The following is a 27,637-nucleotide window of genomic DNA, read 5'->3' on the forward strand; positions in this document are numbered from 1 at the left end:
ACGATGAGAGTGTACGAAGAGGGTACCAGCGTTCTTCTCTAATAGCACAAAAAGGCCACTAAGCTTAACGTCCCCATCCGACGGATGAGTTCCATCAACAGCGTCACATGTCTTCACTTGTTCTGTGGTGCTGCTGAAAGGTTTGCAGTTAAACTGGGGACATGGGCTCAGTCAGTTTATTGAAGACTTAAGGTCACCACTCCTCCTCCGGCTACCTCCAAATTCTGAAGTTATTTGGAGAAAATACAGGAGTGAAAGCCCATCTACAGCTTGTACATAACCAAGACTGCACTTGTAAGAGGCTAAGGCCATGAAAGTGCGCCAATAGATGTGAAGCCAGTGAGAAAGGATTGGAGTCTGTTCCCCAGGTTATTAATTCTGTGCGCCGAGCAAGCGGTAAAGGAAGCTACAGAGAAGTGTGGAGAGGGACTTAAAGTTTAGATGGAAGAAATAGTAACTGTATTTGCCGATGACATTGTCATTAAGTCAGACGACGGCAAATTTCTGGGAAGATAAGTTTAACGGAATGAAAAATGTTTAAAAATAGGTTATAAGATGAAAAATCGGCAAAACTGAAAAAAGGTAAATTAAGTGTATTCTAATTAAATTCTTTGGTACTGAGGAAATTAGATTGACATTATGAAACACTAGACGAGTTTGGGCAGCAAAATAACTGACGACGGCCAAAGAGAAGAGGCTATAAAATACAGCCCAGCAGTATTTGTTGAAGTGTTTCTGAAAAAGAGAAGTTTATTAACATTCAACATAATATTGAGTGTTGGAAGTATTTATGAAATATTTTGTGGAGCACGGTGTTGCGTAGAGCTGCAACGAATCGTTCTTCAAAATGAAGAAACAACTACACAGCGATAATAATAAGATAACTTAAAACAACTGTCTGCACCATTCATTTTTTATTTACTCCCTGTATACTTTTAATGATGCGTATCGTGGACTTATGTCCTCATCTTCGTGTGGATCGGTGGATTACTTTACTTTTTTTTTTTATTTGCTGTAGCAAGTTATCTGCTTTGAGTTTGACTTAGAATATGTTCCAGCAGAAAGAACCGCGAGGTTCGTTATAAATACACATTTTCATCATTAAATGTCACTCAAACATGAACCAATAACATAAAATACAACATATTTATAACGAACCTTAAAGTTCTGCAGGAGCATATTCGAAATGAAACTCAAAACAGACAACTGGCCATATCCAGCAAACAAAAATGTAATGTAATTCACTTATACACCTGAAGAGGGTCTAAGTCCCGAAACGCGTTCTTGGGAGTAAATAAAAAAATGACTGACACAGATAATTGTTTTAAATTATCTTGTATTGTTATAAACAGTCGCAGTTTTCTAACAACAGTCTAGCATGAATGACTTCAGGACTGGCATTGTGTTACAATAAAGGTTTATTTAGGATGACTCGAAGTTCAGGCTTAAGATGAAGAACTTAAGCTATGGAGCACTCTATTTTAAAACAAAAATACTATTAATCAAAATGCCGAACGATCCACTGTTTATGAGAAAACGTTTGGTAAAGTACGAGATGTGGCAACACTGTAGGAATGGAAGCCACGAACAGCGAATACAGATCATACTGAAGAAACGGGAGCACGCTAGCAAACCTTGTTTTGTAACACAAGACATCCATGTTTAACATTAACAACGCTGTTTATTTCCCTTCGGAAACCACTATACACAATCCCTGAGTTGGTAACTCCTAAAAGCACGTAAGACAGTCTTTGGTGCTGTCGCATTGCATAATGTTCACACTAATTTGAATGGAACATCGGCTGTTGCGAAAGGAAGGAAATAAGCGACCTTCCTCTAAACTCTATTTTAAAATAATAAAACATGAAAAGAAAGAGTGGGATTTAAGGCTCCATTAAAGACACATTACAACAGCTATAGAGATGCTTTATCTTGTGCGTGCGTTCAGCATCCTGCTTCTTCAATTTTAGTCCAACAAGAATTCGTTCTTCATAGGAGTATATCTGTCAGAGGGAAGAACTGTACCTGCTTTAGTTGTTTCTGGGATATGCCACCTGTAGCACAGCACATTATAAACTTGTTTCAAACGGTTTATGATTTGTTTATAATAATGATGTTGGCATTGACGAATGAACGACTCAATATACTTCTACAACACCATCTTATCCGCGCCGCCCATCTCAACCACGTCACCCACCCCAGTAACATCACATGTGTGATCCACCTCATCCGCCGTACACACTTCGCTCACCTCTCCTGTCTCACCCACCTTATCATGTGAGCATAATAGTACGGTATTTTTAAAGCAATAGAAGTAATAGGTAACTGAGGTAAAATTACATGTGTTTTCAAACTTTTAAAGAGTATATTTGTCGCAGTTTTACTCTGTTAAACTATATTTCGGGTATTACAGATAGGAACAAGAGTTTATTTAACTGTTCCATTCTGGTATGCTTTGCGTTATTGTATTGTCGACAAAGATTGTTTGCTGTACTTTGTCAACAAGGCCTGCCTAAAAATGATTTGCTGATATACTCCCGCACCACGTAGGCTGCTAAGTGTAACATTAATTTGAATTATGGTTAGAGATAAGTTAGCTCAATTAGTGGATTTTCGCCTAATATCAGTTGTCATGTAAATGACGTGGAAACGTTCAGTTTTCAACGCCTATTGCGGGGAGAGATTTGGGAGAGCAGCAGCAGAATACGGAGCTGAATGGTACGGGGGGGGGGGGGGGGGGGAGACTAATTCCTCTTATCAGGGCGGAACTGCAGATATGCGTAATACGAAATATTCCTATTTTTGGTTTTCTTCTCAACAGGATAGTTGTTGGTTATGCAGAATGAACAATTATTTACTCTGTTCTTTGGATTTCGCCGGCCGGGGTGGCCGAGCGGTTCTAGGCGCTTCAGTCTGGAACCGCGCGACCGCTACGGTCGCAGGTTCGAATCCTGCCTCGGGCATGTATGTGTGTGATGTCCTTAAGTTAGCTAGGTTTAAGTAGTTCTAAGTTCTAGGGGACTGATGACCTCTGATGTTAAGTCCCATAGTGCTAAAAGCCATTTTTTTTTAATTTGATTTCGTGATGAACATATAATACAGTTTGGTCTAAGCACACTCAAAATAAAATCACGCTAACTAGCACGAAAAATTATGTCATTTGGAATTCCAGAACTGTATCTCCAGTTAGGTAAGGTGTCCAGTATTTTCCGTGACAAATGACTCATTATGTCAGCATAATCATTCTTTCTCCCAAATGCACCGCTGCCTTCTGTTTCTTCCGCAAGGCATTCACAGAGCATCCTTTCCTAATTGCGCTTCCGTATCAAATTATTTCATCCGCTGTGTTGCACCCAGCTGTCACTCAATGCTGCGGGTTTCCGTTTAGCCAACCAGGGCATCTTTTTCCGCTTTTAATTATACTTTTCCGGCTGCCTCTCGGCTGAAAGAGAGAGAGAGAGGAGGGGGGGGGGGGGGGAGAAAATGAATGAATGACAGAGAGACAACCACACAAGGTGCACAGATCTAGAATATTTCGGCAAAACTTTGTCGATAGTTCTCTCCCTGAACTTTTTCTCTCTTGTGTTGGTATTTACTGTGCCATCGGCGGCAAAACCATTGTAGATGGGGCTCTTACTCTGATAGACAGTAGTTGTTAATTGAAGGAATAGCGCAAACTTCTTTCTCGTGTGAGTTAGGGGAAATATGGAAAGCATAAATCAGGATGGCTGTAAGATACGAAATATTTTTCTTCCTATTCAAGTGCATCCTCACAAATAGTGTACCTTTTTGTTCCGCAGATAGCAGCATATCATCGTCTAAATGTTTTACTGCTCTTACATGAATGTAACAGGAAACACACCCTCTTCAGATCCTACCTCCGTTTACGATGAGATCCTCATCCACCCATTCGTGGGTATGGACAAAATTACCCCACCCACTCCCATGAAGGAATACATATTTTTTCATCGGATGTTTTCATAATTATAAAGTGTATGATTATTCTTCTTTCATCTGGATAGGAGCATGAAGGGAAGAACATCAGGTTAAACTTACGTAATGTTGTACAAAACGCGAGTGAAGTACATATTTTTTTAAAAAAGTTTGCTATAACCTAGAAACTCCAGTTTCAGTCGATACCAATGTATGCTTGTTGTGAGTATATGTAACGTATTCTGCCTATGATTCACGTTTACTATGTAAGTTAAGAAGCAGATAAATTCGACAGTTAAGGTGAGACTAAGATGTAGATGAATTGCGACTTAGAAGGGAACTGACGTAGCGTCTCCTGAAATGATCTATAAATTGAAAAGCAATCACGAGCAGCAGTGTTCATTTGAGAATTAGCTGTAGTCAAATACAAAACATACAATCCATTATACAGTAAAACCTCGTTAGCGCGATCTCGCGTAAGACGAACTCGCCGTTAACGCGAAAAAAATATTTGTCCTACCAGGAATACATTATTTCTTATGGTATGTTTTATCGGTTAACACGAATTTCGGTTAAGGCGAATTACGAACTCCGTTTCTGTTCCTAGCCTAATTAAATTTCACTGTAACACAAACTTCCGACCTTAGAGTATTCTAAAGCGTGATTTTTTTCCGAAATGAATGTAGGAAATGTAGCTGCAAAGCTAATTATACTTATTGTTGACTCGTTTTTAACGTATTGTAGTCGGTAGCCGCGATTATCACCTCAACAATCAGCGTATGCTGTACATTGTAAGACATTCAATAATGTGTGCAGCAGCATTTAGGAATGTACTCAGTGCCAGATTTGACAGGTGTTCTGTTAGTCGTAGCCGTCTCGAGTTGCAATACTGAATAAAAACTACAGTTACAACCGGTACCGTAGCACGCGAAAATGGCAAAGAGGAAACAGACAACTCTAATGTACAGTTAAAGCTTAAGGTTCTAGATTAAGTGGGCTGTGGTACCAAGAAAACAGCAATTGCAGAGCAGTTTGGAATACCTAAATCTACTTTACCTACGATTATTAAGAATCGAGAAAAAAATTATTAACGCTGCAGCCTCAGGTTCTGGGAACAAATCTAAACGACTTCGTACCGCCAAGTATGAAGACATCGAGACGTTACTGCTAGAATGGTTCAATCATATGCGAGCATCTAACATACCTTTAACTGGCCCTGCGATTCAGTCAAAAGCAAACGATATTGCTAAAAATATGGGCAGTATCGGTTCCAAAAGAGACATTCAATTTCATCTGTACAAATTTGTGGTGAAGCAAATGAAGTCGATGAAGAAAGTGCGAACAGCTGGTTGCATGAATTCAACCGAGTGAGGAAAAAGCATGCCTCGTGTGATGTGTTTAACAGGGATGAAACTGGATTTTTCTACAATCTTTTTCCAAATCACACCCTGGGGATAAAAGTTGGTAAGTGTCACGGTGGAACACGAAGCAAACAACGTGTGACTGTTGTACTGTGCTGTAATGCTGACGACAGTGAGAAGTTCCGTCCCTGGGTTATCGGTAAATCCGAGAAACCACGTTATTTTAAAAACATAAATATGGACACTTTACCTTGCATCTACTTTCACCACAAGAAAGCTTGCATCGATGTCACATCATTTCGCAAGTGGATTCTTCGTTTCAACAGTTGAATGGCTGCTCAAAATAGACATGTTCTTCTTACACTGGACAGATGTACTGCCCACAACGTTCATGATCTGAACCTTACCAACATAAAGGTTCAGTTTTTTTCCACCCAACGCCATTAGCCGCCTTCAGCCTTTGGACCAAGGCATAATCTCCCTCATAAACAGAGCTTATCGTAAGCGACTTGTGAGAGCTGCAATTAGTGCTGCTGAAAACAATAGTGGAACCCCAAATTGGAATGTGCTTGACGCAATAAAAGCCATCGCAGCAGCCTGGAACTCAGTATCGCCACATCATATAGGGAAGTGCTTTAACAGAGCTTGGAGACATAGCAACACTGAAGACGTCCACGAGTTAGAAGATGCCACTTCACCTGATGAATGGTCAGTTCTGCAGGACGTTGCGAACCCTGGGAGTAGTTTCGAAGAATTCATTAGTGTAGACGACGATGTTGCCGTATGTGCTTCTGTGGAATCGGATGTGCCAGAAGCTGTGAACGAGGTGCAAGAAGGGCCATCAGATGAAAGTGAAGAGGAAGAGAATACAGATACCATTCCACCTACCCGTCAGGAGATGTTTACAGCCTTGCACTGTTTAGAACGGTTCGCTTCAACATCCGACGTCATTGCTGGGTTTACGGACCTATCATTACAATTGGTTGTGAAATTACAAAATATTATCGTTCCCATGGACGTCAGCGAACCATAACCGAATTTTTTCCAAGAAAGTAACGTACATAATTTGTGAGTACTTGGATTTTACAATCACTTTATAGTGTTATAAGTCTACAATAACGTGATTGATAGTGCAGTGTATTACACATTAGTGTACTGCTGTACATGTATACTTATTAAAATCTGTGTTTTTCACTTAACACGAACTCCTGATTTTTCGGTCCCTTCGGATTCGTGTTAACGAAGTTTTACTGTGTGTGTGTATACATATATATACAGTGGCGGTCAAAATAATAGAGCCACCTGGCAAAGGTTTGGAATAAAGTGCACATTTATTACTTGACATGTTTGAACTATGATGGAAACCATTACAACCGAGTCACATTGTACTATAGTCAGTTATATCGATAACACAACACAAAATAATCAGTAATAATCGATAATATTCAAAAGAATACCAGACCACAGGGTCAAAAAAATAGAGCCAATTGAAACAAATATATTGTACTTGATCTCAGTCTTATGAAACGTACAGGAACAGTCTTTTTTGCATAGGACTGCATTAGTACTTCGTGGGGTAACCCTTATTTTTGAGGACTGCCCTGCACCTCTTACCCATAGAGTCTACTAAACGCCTGCATTCGTCACTACTGATCGCATACCAGGCTCTCTGGATTTCTTCCCACAGTTTTTCTGACGATGTAGCTTTTGAGCGGTCAATTCTCTTGTCTAAGATCTCCCATAAGTTCTCAATGGGTGATGCGTCAGGGGACTGAGGTGGCCACTCTAATACTTCGATATTGTGCTCTTGAACAAACTGCCTTATGATCCTTGCAGTATGCTTTGGATCGTTATCGTGCTGAAATTTCCATTTCAGCGGCATTTCCTCTTCAGCATAAGGCAGCATCACATTTGCCAAGATGTCTTTGTACATTTCTGCGTTCATTATGCCGTTGATACGGTGTATTGGACCAATGCCGTACCACGAAAAACATCCCCATACCATAACACTTCCGCCACCGTATTTCACAGTTTTTAAAGTGTACTTGGGATTAAATTCCTGGTTTGGTGGGCGGCGCACATAGACTTTTCCGTCTGAGGCAAACCTATTAAACTTGGATTCATCGGACCAAAGGATGTTCCTCCACCAAGTATTAGGTTTTTGTTCATTTCTCCGGGCAAAGGCTAACCTTTTCCGAACATTAGCTTGTGAAACATGTGGCTTCTTTCTTGCAATGCGCCCATTCAATTTTGCAGATCTCAGTCGTCTTTGAATCGTTGAGGTTGATGGTCGAACATCATGTTCGTCGCTAAACAAAATGGCTTTCAGTCGTGGTGTTGACAAAAATGGGTCTTTCTTCACTTCCCTAGTGATGAGTCTGTCTACGCGAGGAGTAGTTACACGAGGTCGCCCCCTGTTCTCCACCTGCGGCTTTGTTTGTTTTGACCGTCTCATGGCGTTCTGGACTCGTTTACGCGAAACGTGCAAGACATTGGCTATTTTATTCATGGACATCCCACTTTTGAACATCCGGAACATTACTATACGCTCATCTTCACTGGTATGCTTTGCTCTGCCCATCTAGACGAATGTAAACAAAACCACACGTCAATTTACATACAAAACAACTGCATAAAAATCAATTTAAAGGCACATGTGTAAAGCGGCTCTATTATTTTGACCCATAAGATTCTTACCTTTATGCCTCTTTTCACACGTCTAGCTCAAACGCTTCCTTTCGGACGACTAAAGATAGCAGCAACGTCTTCCCTGATGTTGTCTACAAGGGACTGACAACACGGCACTCGTGGCGATTTCGCGAACTAATAGATATCCTAGTTCTTAATCTCGTCAATAGAGATGGCTCTATTATTTCGACCGCCACTGTATATATATATATATATATATATATATATATATATATATATATATATATATATATATATATATATATATATATAATAATTTTCTTTATTGTAATTTCATTCCCCTGCCCCACATGGAACTTGTTGCGGCAGAAGTAGTTGTTACACCATATTTTTCGGAATATTTCACCTTTTTCAGCAAGTCTTATGAGATCGCTATTCAAATGGGAACTGCCCGATTCTTCCTTGTGGTGCTGCTTCATAGTTCCAGTCCCGTTATGCTGGAGAAATACGGGGTTTTCTCGAAAGATGGCGCTAGATGTAGAAGGTGCTAGCATCGTCGATACAGGATCCGCGACATGCAAAGCCATCTGAGACACGACCGTGTCAACATAAACTTGTTGACTTTAATAAAACTAGCTGAAGCTGCATTTACATGTTGCGCTAACAGATGGAGTTACTTCTGTACTTGAGCCAAATTCTTAACAGGATTTTGCAAATTCGGGACAAAATTGGGTCTTGTCGGGATGTTGGGACAAGAGGGTTCATAACGGTGACGGTCCTGATATATCGGGACGGATGACAAACCTAATTATAGAGCTTATCACTGCACTGTTTATTCTTATGCTTACGATGTGTATTATTGTCCTTGCAGGAGCTTAGCCAGCAACTTGGTGACGACAAGAGCTTGTCGGAGCATCTGAAGCTTCCAATCCAGCGAATTAACGACTACCAACTCCTACTAAAGGTAAGGAATTATTTGCTATAGTCATTTCTATTATTTACCTCGTCGAAAAGAGAAATAATATCATAGGAGGTAGATTATTAAGATCCTGTTCCGCTAGTGGATATTGTAAGAACAGCCTAAAGAATTAAGTAGCTGCTATTGTGCATGGAAGGGATAAATATTTCGGTTTTGTCCATTCGATGGCGAGGTCATTAAAGATTTTTACTATTATGCAACAGTCGTACACATCTATTTACCTGTTGTGTGAGTGTTAGTACTAACAGTTATCCGTACCTACCACACTATACCATTAACCATGGCATTGAAACATGTTCTACAGAATCGCCTCTCTTACAAAACTGAAATGCCCTTCCCTCTAGTCTCCGTTTTTCGCATTCTCGTTCTCCTCCCCACAACTCCGCCATTCCTCCCTCAACCCCCCCCCCCCCCCTCCAAACCTTTCCACCTTATGTACTTCCACCACTTTACAAACTGCTTGATAACATTCGGCAGTATATGTAACTACAATAAGAACAACTTTTGCAGGTTGGTTGAGAACTTCTTTAACCATCATGAACGTAATTTTCAGTGGAAGTATCTCTGTGGCAATTGTCTGACAATTCAGCTCTTGACATAACAAAAGCGTCTCCACTTATATGTTACACAGTAAATGATGACAGCCAAAACAGTTGCAGGATAAAGATTTATAAAAATTCTTTACCACGGTTTCGGTATATATAAATATACCTTCATCAGAAGTAAAATACCTAAAATTACATCCTGCAATGGAGATTAATAAAACAATTGTGCCAAAGGCGTCGTCAATAGTTAAAACATCATCTCCATTTATACAACATGATTATGGACAGAGGGTCAATGCGAACACAACTTAGCATCAGTACTTCGCCTATGAACTATCGTGACTATGTCCTTAGGAGAAGAAGGTGATTTCGGCTGGAAACCACGTTCTTCATATTTCATCATTGCTAAATTGAGAACGTTAATTGGTTTCCACATTACTGTGAAACTGGACGAAAAAAAGGTACTATTAGCAGGCATGCCTTACGAAAACACAATAAATATTAATTCAGCATTATCTGTATCGTAAATACTTACCAATGCTGCAAAAAGCAACGGATAATTTGTAAGAGATGTTACTGGAGTGGCTAATTCGAGAGGATAGAAACTGTGAACTGTATTGTCAGAGAAACTATCAACTAACGGTAACCTGAAACGTCCCTTACAAATTACGATTGGGTTGTGTCGTATTTCCTGTGTGTACTGAAACAATGCATAGGGATTATACAAGACCCCTTAACAAATATAGTAAATGAATCCTTTACATCAGGGACATTTCATGAGCAGTTAAAACAGGCAAGAGCTGTACCTTTGCTTATGAAAGGTAATGCAGAAGACACAGAAAATCACCGACCCATTTCCCTGCTAACAGCGTTCTCAAAAATAATAGAAGCAATTATGAAAGATTAATGAATTACCTGAATAAATACAATCTTTTAAGCGAATAACAGTTTGGTTTCCGAAGTGGCAAAAATACGGAGTCAGCCATAGTGGAATCACAAAAGTTGTACTTCATGCGCCGGCCGGAGTGGTCGAGCGGTTCTAGGCGCTTCAGTCTGGAACCGCGCGTCCGCTACGGTCGCAGGTTCGAATCCTGCCTTGGGCATGGATGTGTGTGATGTCCTTAGGTTAGTTAGGTTTAAGTAGTTCTAAGTTGTAGGGGACTGATGACCTCAGCAGTTAAGTCCCATAGTGCTCAGAGCCATTTTTGTACTTTGTACTCTTGATAAAGATGAGTGTGTCACAGGAATATTTTTGGATCTTTCTAAGGAGTTTGATACAGTCGACCACAAAATTCTATTAAATAAATTAGAAGCGTTAGGAATAAGAGGAGTAGCTAATGACTGGTTTCGATAATACCTAACAGATAGGGTACAAAGAGTAGAGATAACACGTACTTCAAATAGATCTAAACGTTTAGTAAAACACTTATCAGAATCAAAATACATTAATATAGGGGTTCCGCAAGGTGGCATATTAGGACCAATACTGTTTCTGACACACATCAATGAGTTCTCCAGAAGTGTCACTCATGGTGAAAAAATTCTCTTCGCTGATGATAGCAGTATTATAGTCACCGAGAAAACAGAGAACTCCTTGCCGAGAAAGCAAATGAATCTCTCAAGGAAGTTTATGATTGGCCAATAAGCAATAAAGTGACATTGAACGTAAAGAAAACTAAAGCCATGAATTTCAGTTTGAAGAGGAAAAATGACAATGTTAAATTAAATGTAGATGGCACCTCTATAGGCCATGTAACAAATTCAAAATTTCTAGGAATGAATATTGATTCTCAGTTGAAGTGGAGTGAACACACAAAGGTACATCCAAATAGAATGTCATCAGCATGTTATGCCCTTAGAATCCTATCATCAGTGTGTAACATGCAGTGTCTTTTAGTTACATATTATTCATATGTACACTCAGTTCTTAGCTATGGCATTATTTTTGTGGAACAAACGCACAAAATATGAACACAGTTTTCAAACTTCAGAAAAGAGCCATAAGAATAATAATCAAAAGTACTAGTCGAGCTCATTGTAAGGATCTGTTCAAAGCACTGGGGATTTTAACTGCTCCATGCGAATACATTTTCCAGTCAGTTGTATGCATCGAAAATAACATTGGTAATTACTGCACAAACAGCTCTGTCCATGACCATGCAACAAGAGATAGACTCAACTTACATTTACCAAGAAAAAATAAACATAAAACTCAAAACAGCATTTTCTACCAATGAATAAAACTGTACAATAAATTACCAAAAGAGATTGAAGAAATTGCAAAAATACACTTATTTAAAAAGGCAGGTAAAAAGTACCTGTTATGAAATACATTTTATACATCGAAGGATTACTTAGATAAAACAGAGTAGAGGTTTGGCAAAAATGTTATACGAATAACTAATAATAATAATCATGATTATAAAACGTCCAACATTCCACATAACACCTTCACAATATGTTTTTTCCTTCTTTTTTCCTTTGTAGAAACACTTATCCCCAAGCTATACATAGCACAATACTAACAAACACCTCTTCCTCTTTCTGAGCTCAACATCTCACGCATTACGGAGGGATGCTGATGCATGTTTTAAGGATATCAAATGGGAAGTTTCGGTACAGAAAATGGCCCAGAGATCAGCAGGTGTGTGTGTGTGTGTGTGTGTGTGTGTGTGTGAGTGTGTAGTGAGTGAAATGGTATGAGTGTGCAGTGAGGTGTGTGTGTGTGTGTGTGTGTGTGTGTGTGTGTGTGTGTGTGTGTGTGTATGGTGAGTGAAGTGTTTCGAAACAATGTGTGTATAGTGTGTGCAGTGACTGATAGTGAGATATGAGTGAACAGTGTGGTATTACATAGTTTAATAAGTTATTTGTAAAAAAAGTGTTGTATACCAGAAGTAAAGCTAGTGATAATCTCTAACTAGAAGTCTGTAAATATATGTGTATACGAATTAGCTTATTTTAAATTGATCTAAACTTGTAATACTTTGAAATGTCCTATATCCTTGTAAAAAGAGATCTACTGATGAATAAAGCTACTACTACTACTACTTAATGTATCGCCGCCTAGCGCTCTACGAATTTGGCAATTTTCAGCTATTATTTAAATACTTGCAGTGTCTCTTAGCAGCTAAAATTTTGACAGTGCATTTCTTTCGTTGCCTTCTTCCTGTGTAAAAAATTTCTGGGTAAGACGTCTTATTGGACCACTTCCTGTCAAATGGTTCAAATAGCTCTGAGCACTATGGGACTCAACTGCTGAGGTCATTAGTCTCCTAGAACTTAGAACTACTTAAACCTAACTAACCTAAGGACATCACACACATCCATGCCCGAGGCAGGATTCGAACCTGCGACCGTAGGGGTCACGCGGTTCCAGACTGCAGCGCCTAGAACCGCACGGCCACTGCTGCCGGCCACTTCCTGTCAGTTGATCTTAGTGTGGCTGACGACATTTCAGCGCTCGACACTAGTTTCTAGTTATCATGGAGTGAGAGTTACAAAACATGTGTCGATCCGTTTTGTTTGCATACCAGCACGCATCTAAGAGAAATGGCGTAATTTTGGTCAGATGTCTGGCTCGCATTCAAAGATAAATGGTGTAATTTTACTGCGATTTCTGACTCGCATACAGAGTGGCATAGTTTAATTTCAGTGTGAAATTTACAGTGTGCTGTAGCACATTAGCACGCGATAACCGGCCACCACTGCGATCTCCCTTGTTCGCCCTTGCTCGTTGTATGGGTCATATACAGGGTGTTACAAAAAGGTACGGCCAAACTTTCAGGAAACATTCCTCACACACAAATAAAGAAAAGATGTTACGTGGACATGTGTCCGGAAACGCTTAATTTCGATGTTAGAGCTCATTTTAGTTTCGTCAGTATGTACTGTACTTCCTCGATTCACCGCCAGTTGGCCCAATTGAAGGAAGGTAATGTTGATTTCGGTGCTTGTGTTGACATGCGACTCATTGCTCTACAGTACTAGCATCAAGCACATCAGTACGTAGCATCAACAGGTTAGTGTTCATCACGAACGTGGTTTTGCAGTCAGTGCAATGTTTACAAATGCGGAGTTGGCGATGCCTATTTGATGTATGGATTAGCACGGGGCAATAGCCGTGGCGCGGTACGTTTGTATCGAGACAGATTTTCAGAACGAAGGTGTCCCGACAAGAAGACGTTCGAAGCAATTGATCGGTGTCTTAGGGAGCACGGAACATTCCAGCCTATGACTCGCGACTGGGGAAGACCTAGAACGACGAGGACACCTGCAATGGACGAGGCAATTCTTCGTGCAGTTGACGATAACCCTAATGTCAGCGTCAGACAAGTTGCTGCTGTACAAGGTAACGTTGACCACGTCACTGTATGGAGAGTGCTACGGGAGAACCAATTGTTTCCGTACCATGTACAGCGTGTGCAGGCACTATCAGCAGCTGATTGGCCTCCACGGGTACACTTCTGCGAATGGTTCATCCAACAATGTATCAATCCTCATTCCAGTGCAAATGTTCTCTTTACGGATGAGGCTTCATTCTAACGTGATCAAATTGTAAATTTTCACAATCAACATCTGTGGGCTGACGAGAATCCGCACGCAATTGTGCAATCACGTCATCAACACAGATTTTCTGTGAACGTTTGGGCAGGCATTGTTGGTGATGTCTTGATTGGGCCCCATGTTCTTCCACCTACGCTCAATGGAGCACGTTATCATGATTTCATACGGGATACTCTACCTGTGCTGCTAGAACATGTGCCTTTACAAGTACGACACAACATGTGGTTCATGCACGATGGAGCTCCTGCACATTTCAGTCGAAGTGTTCGTACGCTTCTCAACAACAGATTCGGTGACCGATGGATTGGTAGAGGCGGACCAATTCCATGGCCTCCACGCTCTCCTGACCTCAACCCTCTTGACTTTCATTTATGGGGGCATTTGAAAGCTCTTGTCTACGCAACCCCGGTACCAAATGTAGAGACTCTTCGTGCTTGTATTGTGGACGGCTGTGATACAATACGCCATTCTCCAGGGCTGCATCAGCACATCAGGGATTCCATGCGACGGAGGGTGGATGCATGTATCCTCGCTAACGGAGGACATTTTGAACATTTCCTGTAACAAAGTGTTTGAAGTCACGCTGGTACGTTCTGTTGCTGTGTGTTTCCATTCTATGATTAATGTGATTTGAAGAGAAGTAATAAAATGAGCTCTAACATGGAAAATAAGCGTTTCCGGACACATGTCCACATAACATATATTCTTTCTTTGTGTGTGAGGAATGTTTCCTGAAAGTTTGGCCGTACCTTTTTGTAACACCCTGTATATCGGTCCCAAATGACTTTTTAATCGGGATTTTATATTCCCCCTCTATAGAGCGGTTATATACAGGGTGAAAATGTTACATATGTAGTGTACCTCCTAAGAGTTGCCAGGCGCATTTTCCTTGATATTTCAGCAGATACTTGCAGTTTCGTTTGCGCAATGTGTTGGTGGAGACAGCCCAAAACAAATGTTGCTCATAACATCATGTGATGCCCATTGTCGACAGAAAGCGTCAATTTGTTTTCCGTTGCAAACAAAATGACTTTACGTAGCCTTTCGAAAGAGCGGTCCCAAATGACTTTTTAATCGGGATTTTATATGCCCCTTCTATAAAGCGGTCTAAAATTAGTCTCCAGCGATATTTTTTTATCGGTCTGTATTGACGGTTTCTGAACCGTAAGACATAAAGAATAATCAGCACTCCATCAGCAACTGAGCAGCACCGCTGTATGGCAATACCAGTCAGCGCTGATGGAGTACTGATTATTCTTCGTGTTTTACTGTGTCTGTTGATATATATAAGTTAAACTAATATCACACTAGACTAAGATGCGACCACTCTATCGAAAGAACACGTGAACTTCGTCTTTAAAAGTTATTTTGTTTGTAACGAGAAACAAACCGATGCTTTCCCTCGACACTAGGCATCGTATGTGAGATACGATAAGCAGTATTTTTTTGGGCTGACTACAGCTACTAGCAGATATCTCCTGAATCACCAGAAAAAAATGCGCCTGTCGACTCTTAGGGGGGTCACACCATATGTATACACTTTCCAGACACATTAATGTTGTGACCACCTCTCAAAAGACCAAACATTTGGGAAGAGAGTCATTGAGGTTCAGAAAGGTACTGATGGGGTTGCGGAGCCATGCTAATTCTACCGCCGTGACCAGCTGCTGTAGGTTTCTCGGTTGAGGACCCATGGTGCGAACAGCCCGATCTAGGTAGTCCCGCAGACTGTCGATTAGGTCCGCGCGGGATTAGCCGAGCGGTCTCAGGTGAGCAGTCATGGACTGTGCGCTGATCCCGGCGGAGGTTCGAGTCCTCCCTCGGGCATGGATGTGTGTGTTCGTCCTTAGGATAATTTTCGTTAAGTAGTGTGTAAGCTTAGGGACTGATGACCTTAGCAGTTAAGTCCCATAAGATTTCTCTCTCTCTCTCTCTCTCTCTCTCTCTCTCTCACACACACACACACACACATACACACACACTCTCACACACACACACACACACACACACACACACACACACACACACACACACACACAGACAGACACACTGTCGATTAGGTTTAAATCCGGGGAGTTTGTTGGCCGGTACAGTGTGGGAAACTTATCCTGATGGTCTTCGAACCACACAGGTACACTGTGAGCTGTGTGACATGTAGCATTGTCCTGCTGGTAGATGCCTTCGTGCCGAGGCAAATCAAACTGCATCTAGGGGTGGACATGGTCCCCAAGGATAGATGCATACTTCTGTCGATCCATTGTGCTTTCCAGAATGACGAGAACATGCCACAAAAACATTCCCCAGACCATAACGCTCCCTCATCTGGCCTGGGCCCTTACAGTGATCGTTGCAGAGCCAAACACGACAGTGGCAGTTTGTCCATTGGAGCGTGAAATGGGATTCATATGAAAAAATCACCTGTTGCCACTCGGTGGACATCCAGTTGCCGTATTGGCGTGCAAATTCCAGCCTTCGTTGCTGGTGAACAACAGTCAGCATGGGTGCATGAACCAGGCCTCTCCTGCGGAATGTAAAATGCAGCAACATTCGCTCAACCACCGTTGAGGAGACGCTGTTGGTATCCCCTTGGTTCATATGAGTGGTCGGTTGCTGCGTGCTCAACAGTTGTACGTTTATTCGTCCGTTGCACATCACAGTAGCCGCCATTCACCCCGTCGTCTGCGGCATGTGGTGAACCACAGTTGGCTCGGCGTTGGTTTTTGGTTACACCGTTTTGCCGTGCACGGTATACTTTAACCACAGTGGCATGCAAACTGTTTTCAGACATAACCGCTTCGGAAATGCTTTCATCCTTGGCCCGAATGCCAATGTTAATCCCCTTTGGAAGTCAGATTAATCGATCTGTTTCAATATTGCGATAATAGCTGCACTGTTTTTCTCGTCTGTCCGACAGAGTTTCTATGCCGACACTGCTAGTGCCACCTGCCCTCTGTAAGTGGTTATCGCACGTTAACGTCGAACATAGACGATGGTCACAATCATGTGACTGGACCGTATATAGTTAAACCTGTTTTTAGCCGGCCGCGGTGGCCGAGTGGTAGTAGGTGCTTCAGTCCGGAATCGCGCGACTGCTACGGTCGTGGACAGTGTTGTACCTTCGTACGCTTTTCAGACATTCGCCCGTAACCGTGCAATAGGAGTTTAATATAACTTCTTATTCCATTTTTAAATGGTAGCACTCACGTTTAAGTGCTTCAGTCGTTTTCCGTAATTATAAAAATTGTTCCGGGAAATTAAGGTTTTTCCAAATGTGAAAACATGTTCCAAGGTACAACATGGTCATGTATCTAGGAAATTTTAAAGCGTTGCAATTGAGAAAATCTTGTCAGTACTGTATTTAATAGTCTGTCTGTTACATTATTACTCTACTACACACCAATAATTAATAACTACAAACAAATTGAGCAGAAGTGTTATCAAAACCACTTACAAGTTAAATAAAATGTATTGGAAACTAACACAAATTTCCATTTTTAAGACAGATGAAATTGTTAAGACGTTAAAGAAATTATGAAATTTACTTGCAAATTGCGAATATGGTATTACATCAGATATATGGTTTACTATAGACACATGAAAATTTGTGCCGAACCGGGACTCGAACGCGTATTTCTCGTTTATCGCGAGAGGTCGCCTTAATCATGTCGGCTATCCATACACGCCTCTTGGACTTAAAGAAACTTCCATATTTTACAATGTCTACGTCTCATAGTGCTCGCACGCCGTTCTTGTGATTCCTGCATAGCGAGAGAGAATGTTTTTCTCGTCAGTTTGCCTTGCTTTGGCGTGAAATACAGCTGTAGATCGTGAGCACTGTCTATTCCTTCAGACACGGATACACGCCTGAAGCACATTTGCGTCGAACTGTACAGACACTGTCAAATACAGGCACGACAGTAACTACATTAAAGGAAGTCAGTTCACTTGCATAACATGTTCCATGGTAAAAGACCTCCCGTTTCACGGTACAATCCATAGCATTTTATTCGCCATGAAACTCTGTACCTGAAGAATCAATAACATATTCCAAGTAGCTGCAATATACAGGGTCGATATTTCAGTCTAGCGAATGATTTTAGACTTTCATGAACGAATGCGCACTAAAACCCGTCACAAGCAGTTTCCGCCATTTTCTAGTTTTCGTTGTTGTTAGACAAGAGGTTGTGTTTTGTATAGCATCTGTAAGTACTTCGCGTCTAAATGCTGTACAAATACAGTGTTCCAAAATAATGTATACACTCTTTGAAATTGAACATCTCTTTAATGAAAGGGGTTAGAAATACAATTTTAGTGGTGTTAGGTGCCTTATTATCCGAATTAAGGTGGTAAATGTTAAAACTGTTGTCCGTCCATAGCAATACACCGTCAACAACGGCTTACGACTAAGCGACATGCCAACTTTATTGTTTCCAACGGAATAGCATCACAGGCTTACTCAGTTTGCTGTCTAAGAACATCCAGTGTGTGTTGTCTCTCAGCGTGAACTGTTCTGGAGAGTACTCCACAGAAAGAAGCCAGAGCAGTTAAATCTGGAGATTGAACAGGATACTCCACACTCCTTCTTTGTCCTATCCGTCTGACAGGGATGAGATATGTCCTCACATCCAGGTGAAAGTGAGGTGGCACCCTATCGTGTTCATTTCCAAACCCAACGCTAAGACCAGAAGTTACCATTTCCAACATTTCCAAGTACAAGTCACCCGTGACAGTGTTGTCAAAGAAGTGCGGCCCGATTAACCCTCTAGAAGACAGACCACATCAGATTGTTACTCCTGGTAGATTAACATGCTTTTGCTCGGTTACGTATGGATTATCCCTGGCCCAGTACACGCAATTATGGCGGTTAATTGTTGCATCAAGTTTAAACGTCGCTTCATCTAATGAATTCGATCTTGGAAACGTTGCTCTTCTTTACATCTGCTAATGAACCACTCACAAAATTCGCTTCGCCTATCAGGATCATCCTCATTAAGAGCATGGAGAAGTCTTGAAATGTAAGGCTTAAAGTTCTGAGACCGCAAAATTCTATGAACACTGCTTCTGCAGACCCCACTCTCAGGGGAGCATTGCTTCACAAATTTCTTGGGGGTCGTGTGTATGCCTGGATTACTGCATCAACACTCTCATAATCTGTTGAACTTGTTTTCGTCCTCTATGTCCCTTCTTCATATCGTGCACCGTTCCTTCGACTTCAGACTTATCTCTGATTCTTGTAATTGTTACTCTTGTCGGTGGTAGTGTTCCAAATTCAACTCCCCAACGTCAGTGTACTGCACTCACATTCTCTTTTTCCAGTAAAACGTTAGCAACCACTTCCGTTGTTCAAACGATAACGTCATGTTTCCTGACAATCTTGAAACAAAAGAAAGAATTGTTATGTTTTTCACCGCCTTCTAAATTATTACCCATAAAAATTGTATTTCTGTCTCCTTTAATTAAAGAGATATTCTGTTTCAAAGAGTGTAAACATTATTTTGGAACACACTGTTTTTATACAGCATTTAGACGCGAAGTACTTACAGATGCTATACAAAACACAACCTCTTGTCTAGCAACAACGAAAACTAGAAAATGGCGGAAACTGCTTGTGACGGGTTCTAGTGCGCATTCGTTCATGTGAGTCTAAAATCAGTCGCTAGACTGAAATACCGACCAACAAAAAATGGTGTGTTCCTAGGTACACTGCCCCCTGGGTATAACAGTCTCCTCTATTATCATCTAGTGACGTCACAGGAATAGTCAATAGCGAGGAAATGTGTCATATCTGAAAGAACATCAAACATATTTTTGTCAGCCATGTCAACTACGATTGATTCTGCTGTTCCTAATCCGTTAATGGCATACAACCATTAACTTTAGCCCAGTATAACAAGAAGTTTTATAATCAGGTAGCATACGAGAGTTGATCAAGAAAGATTGATACTGACTACAGTTTCGTTCATAACTGTATATCTGTAAGAGTCACACTTGAAAAGGACAAATATTTTTGATAATAACCACAGCACGGTTATCTCATTCGACTGGGGTGAATGGCCTACTCGCAAATCACTTACCACGAAGTATAGGTGACTTGTTACAGAACTAATAGATTAGATTAGATTAGATTAATACAAGTTCCATGGATAATGAATACGATATTTCGTAATGATGTGGAACGAGTCGAATTTTTCAATACATGACATAATTAGGTTAATTTAACAACATACTTAAGTCAATATAACAACTTTATTTTTTTGTGTTTTTTTGTTTTTCTTTTTTTTATTTTTATTTTTTTATTTATTTTATTTTATTTTTTTTCCTTAATTTATATCTAAAAATTCCTCTATGGAGTAGAAGGAGTTGTCATTCAGAAATTCTTTTAATTTCTTCTTAAATACTTGTTGGTTATCTGTCAGACTTTTGATACTATTTGGTAAGTGACCAAAGACTTTAGTGCCAGTATAATTCACCCCTTTCTGTGCCAAAGTTAGATTTAATCTTGAATAGTGAAGATCATCCTTTCTGCTAGTATTGTAGTTATGCACACTGCTATTACTTTTGAATTGGGTTTGGTTGTTAATAACAAATTTCATAAGAGAGTATATATATTGAGAAGCTACTGTGAATATCCCTAGATCTTTAAATAAATGTCTGCAGGATGATCTTGGGTGGACTCCAGCTATTATTCTGATTACACGCTTTTGTGCAATAAATACTTTATTCCTCAGTGATGAATTACCCCAAAATATGATGCCATATGAAAGCAATGAGTGAAAATAGGCGTAGTAAGCTAATTTACTAAGATGTTTATCACCAAAATTTGCAATGACCCTTATTGCATAAGTAGCTGAACTCAAACGTTTCAGCAGATCATCAGTGTGTTTCTTCCAATTTAATCTCTCATCAATGGACACACCTAAAAATTTGGAATATTCTACCTTAGCTATATGCTTCTGATTAAGGTCTATATGTATTAATGGCGTCATACCATTCACTGTACGGAACTGTATGTACTGTGTCTTATCAAAATTCAGTGAGAGTCCGTTTATAAGGAACCACTTAGTAATTTTCTGAAAGACCGTATTGACAATTTCATCAGTTAATTCTTGTTTGTCAGGTGTGATTACTATACTTGTATCATCAGCAAAGAGAACTAACTTTGCCTCTTCATGAATATAGAATGGCAAGTCATTAATATATAATAAGAACAACAAAGGACCCAAGACTGACCCTTGTGGAACCCCATTCTTGATAGTTCCCCAGTTTGAGGAATGTGCTGATCTTTGCATGTTATGAGAACTACTTATTTCAACTTTCTGCACTCTTCCAGTTAGGTACGAATTAAACCATTTGTGCACTGTCCCACTCATGCCACAATACTTGAGCTTGTCTAGCAGAATTTCATGATTTACACAATCAAAAGCCTTTGAGAGATCACAAAAAATCCCAATGGGTGGTGTTCGGTTATTCATATCATTCAAAATTTGACTGGTGAGAGCATATATGGCATTTTCTGTTGAAAAACCTTTCTGGAAACCAAACTGACATTTTGTTAGTACTTCATTTTTACAGATATGTGAAGCTACTCTTGAATACATCACTTTCTCAAAAATTTTGGATAGAGCTGTTAGAAGGGAGATTGGACAGTAATTGTTGACATCAGATCTATCCCCCCTTTTATGCAAAGGTATAACAATAGCATATTTCAGTCTATCAGGGAAAATGCCCTGTTCCAGAGAGCTATTACACAGGTGGCTGAGAATCTTACTTATCTGTTGAGAACAAGCTTTTAGTATTTAGCTGGAAACGCCATCAATTCCGTGTGAGTTTTTGCTTTTAAGCAAAGTTTATTATTTTCCTAATTTCAGAGAGAGAAGTGGGTGAGATTTCAATTGTATCAAATTGCATAGGTATGGCCTCTTCCATCAACAGCCTAGCATCTTCTAATGAACACCTGGATCCTACTATATCCACAACATTTAGAAAATAATTATTAAAAATATTTTCAACTTCTGACTTTTTGTTCGTAAAGTTTTCATTCAATTTGATGGTAATACTGTCTTCCTCTGCTCTTGGTTGACCTGTTTCTCGTTTAATAATATTCCAAATTGTTTTAATTTTATTATCAGAGTTGCTGATTTCAGACATGATACACATACTCCTGGATTTTTAATAACTTTTCTTAATATAACACAGTAGTTTTTATAATGTTTGATAGTTTCTGGGTCACTACTCTTTCTTGCTGTCAGATAAATTACCCTTTTCCGGTTACAAGATATTTTTATACCCTTAGTAAGCCATGGTTTGTTACAAGGTTTCTTATGAGTATATTTAACTATTTTCTTGGGGAAGCAGTTTTCAAATGCATTTACAAAAATGTCATGAAATAAATTATATTTTAAATTGGCATCAGGTTCACGGTACACCTCATCCCAGTCTAACTGCTGTAGGCTTTCCCTGAAATGTGCAATAGTTAAATCGTTGATTGAACGTGCTACTTTGGAGGACTGTTTAGTATTGCTGAATGGAGCTATGTCATATATTGTAACTAGCTGTGCACCATGATCAGAAAGACGATTCTCAACAGGCTGAGTATTTATCTGGTTAAACTTATCTTGGTCTATAAAGAAGTTATCTATCAGTGAACTGCTATCCTTTACCACCCGAGTAGGAAAATCAATAACGGGTGTCAAATTGAAAGAACCAAGTAATACTTCAAGGTCATTTTTCCTATTACCCTCTTTAAGAGAATCTACATTGAAGTCCCTCTGTCTGACAGATAGCAAAACAAGGAGTCCAAATTTTTCAGAAATAGATGAAAATTTCCTGATGGGGACCTATATACAGTTACAATTATAAATGTACCTTTATTTAATTTAAGCTCACAGGCACATGCTTCTATATGTTTCTCTACACAAAACTTTTTTGTTTCTATACTTTTTGCACAATGATAACTTTTGACATATATGGCAACTCCTCCTTTCTCGATATTTTCTCTCATTACATGTGCAGAGAGCTTATATCCACTTACATTTACCTTATCCATATCAGTAACAATGTGATGCTCAGACAGGCATAGTATATCTATTTCATTCTCAGCTTCTAAATCTTCTAAACAAACCAGAAGCTCATCTACTTTATTCTTTAAACTCCCAATATTTTGATGAAATATACTTACACTATTTTTAATTATACTTTTATGAGAACCTTTCCTTATTCTAACATTTGCAGTACTCTCCTGTCTGAGTTTCTCATTGTGCTTAGGCCTAGTTCCTATACCAGTGGTCACATGGTGTTCAGAGAGGCAGATTATGTCAACTGGGTTGGGTGACTTTATTTCATCAATGCAATTACCTAGGACTGAGATACAACTTGGTGGAGATAAAATTTCTGGTGATTGGTGAAAATTTATAATTGACAGCTGTGATTGGTGATCCAATGTGCTAGAATTGTGCTGTTGAATTTCTTTCCTAAACTGAAGATTTGTTTCAATCCTAACCTCTCGTAGAACTTGACATCTTTCTGTCTTACTTATCCTAAAAAAGGTGCTGCTCCAACACCTGTAACCACTGGTATTTTACCATTCATGGCAGTGCCTCCTCCCCTTAAATTTCCTGCTATTACCCCAGCCAGTTTCCCCTTCCCTTTCCTGTTGAGATGTAGGCCGTGCCTGGTATAGTCCCACCTACTGAGATAATCAACAGGAACCACACCAATATGAGCCCCTGCACCCGACCCAAGCAGCCATTCCAACTCCAAATTAACTCTCCCAACAGAAGAGTTCAAATGAGGCCGGTCATGGCGTCTCAGGACAGATACAAATTCAACATTGGTATGTCTCGATGCCGACGCAATCTTTACCAGGTCATACTCTATACTGTACCCAGGATCTCTGTCGATCCTGTTCCCTGGCCCTCCCACAATAACCACGGTGTCTTCCCTGGTAAATCCTTTACTGAGTGAACCTAAATCCTTTGTCACCTGATCCAGACTAGCACTTGGTTTGAAAAAATTTGTGACCTGGTATTCTGGTCCTAATTCCTCCTGCAGAAGTTGGCCTACACCTCTGGCATGAGAACTGCCTAACAACAAAACTTTCTTCCTTTTCGATGACTTTCCTACATTCTTTTTCAATTTCCTATTGAAAGTTTGTTGTGTCCTGTCTACACCTACCTCTGCTTGAGGCTCATCAGTTTCTAACTGAAGCAACAGGTCAAACTTATTTTAGACATTCACCACAAAACTGTCAGACTTAGTTCTAGGCCTGTTCCTTCTGCTACCTGTTGCCACTTCCCACCTCTCTTTGCCCTTCTCCCTCCTTAACCTGTCCAGATCTTCCCTAGCCTGATCTAGCTCAGCCTGAAGGGCAGCAATTTTCCCCTCCTGTTCCGCTATCTTCCTATCTCTGCTGCAAATCCTACATAACCACTGATGAGCCTGATCCACTTTCCCAACACCCACGCCACTGCAGTCCCCCCAGTGAAAAAAACTACTGCATCCATCACACCAAACCCCGGAACTAACAATTCTACGGCAAGTCAGGCACTTCTCACTCATGGCAAAAATAATACTTTAGCTAGAATAAATCAATTAAATTACCGAAAATAAAAAAAGACGTTACAAGAATTAAGCCTATTCACAAATGTATATAAGCAAGGTTCTGATTTAAAATTCCGCTGTTTTTCTGAGATCTGTATTAAAACAATGAAGGTATACGCTATTTATTATATATTTCACTCGATGGAATGAAAAAAAAGGACAATTAAACGAGATACTTTAACTCTGATTCTCCGAAAACGTTACGAGAATTAGGCCTATAAACAAATGTATATAAGCAAGTTTCTGATATAAAGTTACGCTGTTTTTCTGAAATCTGTATTAAAACAATGAAGTTATTCGCTATTTACGATAGTTTACTTATTTGTTACCGAGAAACTAGTTAAATTACCGTCAAACAAGAAATAAACACGTTTACAAAATTTAAGCCTAAGCGCGACTTCGCGAAGTTACGATCTTTTCGTGTTTTCTGAAAAAATACGCAAAGAAAAGTCAAACCTTTAACGGCAAGACTAAACGATACACTAATGCACGTATTTAATTTGTTGTCGGCGTTAAACTAAATTATATTCCTGTCTAAATCACTTAACTTTCTGGAAATGGTTTCTGGCGTCACTTACTCGGCGGCCATCTTGCTACCATCCAGGTATTATGCATCAGCAACTTGCGATAGACTTCCAGCGGAATTGGAAGGCATCGTGCAGTAGTATTTGCAGGAATTCTACTGCTTACATTAGATGCGAAATGTATCCAACGGTGAATCCTTGTTCTAGCGAACATATTGACCATAAATTTCAGGCTGCTTGACATTGCTTCAAATGAAGAAAAATCACAAATGATGGTTCACTTGTGATGCATAGAGTGTGCTTCCGTACATAATGGAACATTTGAACGGCTCGCTTTGTTTTCCTTAGAAGTTTGTCAATAAAGTATATTTCCATAGTGATCTTTCCTGCGAAATCGCCACGCAGAGAGTTAACATTTTGAGGATACATAAATGTATTGTAAGGCTTATTTTTATGTTAGTTCTGGAATGTTCTGTATAAACTTATATTTTGACGACTGCTTGACACTGTTTTCTTTATCGTTAACTAAGATTTCTGTCTTTCCCAAAGTAGTAGAAAGTATTATTATAATACTGTAGCTACACAGACTTGATGTTTAGGGATTTCAACGTACTAAGGTGAGATGTATAGTATCAACTACGTGACACTTGAAGTACTAGGCAATATAAATTAGCTGTTGCGCAGGCTTCCCTTTCTTTTTCTGTGTCGTCTTTTATAATTCGTAGCTTTTTGCGGTAATTTTTCAGAGTACATTCTTTTCAGATATTCATTCTGCTTCAGATGATTCTCGTCTGCTCTTTTATTTGAGGTTATACATGTGTAGCTTTTCTCTTGCTGATTTATTTCTAAATCTATATATTCTATACAGCATTTCACTCTTGGGAATATCATTCCTTGTGCTTGATCCAATGTTGTTCAATAGCCGTGGAAGATTGCTGCGAAAGCAAAGAGAGATTCAGCTCCGCTTTAAACGATGTCAAAGCCTGGTAGATAAGCAGAAGCTGAATGAAGCCAAAATGTCCGTGGGGACAGCTATGCGAGAAGTATTTAATGTTCTCGGAGAACGAAAATCTCCTCTATAAAAATCAACATGGATTCCACAAACAGTGATGTTGCGAAACTCAACTCGCTCTGTGCGCCCATGACATCCAGAGCGTCCTAGAAAAAGGCGCTCATGTTGATGCGATGTTCCTTGATTTTCGGAAGGCATTCGATACAATTCCGCAATGCCGTGTAGTGAAAAAACATAAGAGCTTATCGAATATTGGACCAGATTGTGACTGGATACAGGACTTCCTTGCAAAGAGAACTCAACACGTCGTTCTTAACGGAATAAAATCAGCAAATACAAAGGTAATCTCGGGAGCACCCCAGGGGTCGCTACTATTTACAGCTGATACTAATGATCAAGAGGATAACGTTGGAGGGTCCTTGAGACTTCACGGACGGTGCTGTAGTGTTTAGGAATGTTGCAACGCCAAAATGCTGCAGCGAAATGCAGGAAGACCTGCAGATGATTGGTGCAGGCTGGCAATTGACCCTGAACGCAAATAAATGTAACTAACGTATTGGGCATAAATAGGTGAAGAGAGCCAGTGTTTTTCGATTATACTACAGGAGAAAACGTCATTGCAAACAGCAACTACAGTAAAATACCTAGGAATAACGATCCGGAGCGACCTAAAGTGGAATGACCACGTAAAACAAATAGTAGGAAAAGCAGATGATAGATCGAGATTCATTAGGAGAATCATATTGAAATGTAATTCATCCCCGAAAGAAGTGGCTTTCAAAACACTCGTGCGACCGACTCTTAAGTACTGTTCATCAGTCTGGAACCCTTACCAATTTGGATTAATAGAAGAAATAGACAAGATTCAATGAACAGCGGCACGTTTCGTCAAGGGATCGTTTACTTGGCTGAAGAGCGTTACGGCGATGCTCAACAAAATTCATTGGCAGACCCTGCAAGAGAGGCGTAGTGCATCATGGAGAGGTTAGTATTGAAATGCCAAGAAGTATCGGGCAACATATTACTTCTTCTCACATACATATTGCGAAATGATAACGATGAGAGAAATTACGGAAATTATAAGTCAAACGGAGCTTCACCGACGATCATTTTTCCCACGCGTCATTCATGAATGAAACAGGAAGGTGGTGGTGGGGGTGTAGTAGATTAGTAGATACTGATACTAGAAATAGCCTCCGCCACACACCGTAACGTGGCTTGCAGAGTACAGATATAGATGTAGGTGTATTCTCTCTCTTTTTTTCTTTTTCGTAGTAAAAACCCACTATTCGCTTCTGTATATGATCGTGGAGTCAACCATCATCTTATAGAATATCATTATCCTTTACTCCCACCTTTGTTTCGTGCGTTTTTAGTAACTGTTCCACATATTTAATTGAATTTATTTATTTTGCGTTATTTTTAGTTCGACGTCTGTGCTGTAGTCTACGTTATGTCACATCGCAAATATT

The 27,637-nt window shown here is 39.9% G+C and overlaps 1 protein-coding gene across 3 annotated transcripts in view; it reads left to right on the top strand.

Moving 5' to 3' along the window:
- Positions 1–27,637, top strand: part of LOC124774939 (obscurin) — a 694,794-nt gene that overhangs the window by 184,836 nt on the left and 482,321 nt on the right. For all 3 annotated transcript variants that reach the window (XM_047249630.1, XM_047249632.1, XM_047249631.1), the window contains one exon: positions 8,815–8,907. In XM_047249630.1, coding sequence (XP_047105586.1) covers positions 8,815–8,907 — 93 coding nt within the window. The remainder of the gene's footprint in view (positions 1–8,814; positions 8,908–27,637) is intronic.

This window comes from Schistocerca piceifrons, chromosome 2 (genome assembly GCF_021461385.2).
Source record: "Schistocerca piceifrons isolate TAMUIC-IGC-003096 chromosome 2, iqSchPice1.1, whole genome shotgun sequence".
NCBI lineage: Eukaryota > Metazoa > Arthropoda > Insecta > Orthoptera > Acrididae > Schistocerca > Schistocerca piceifrons.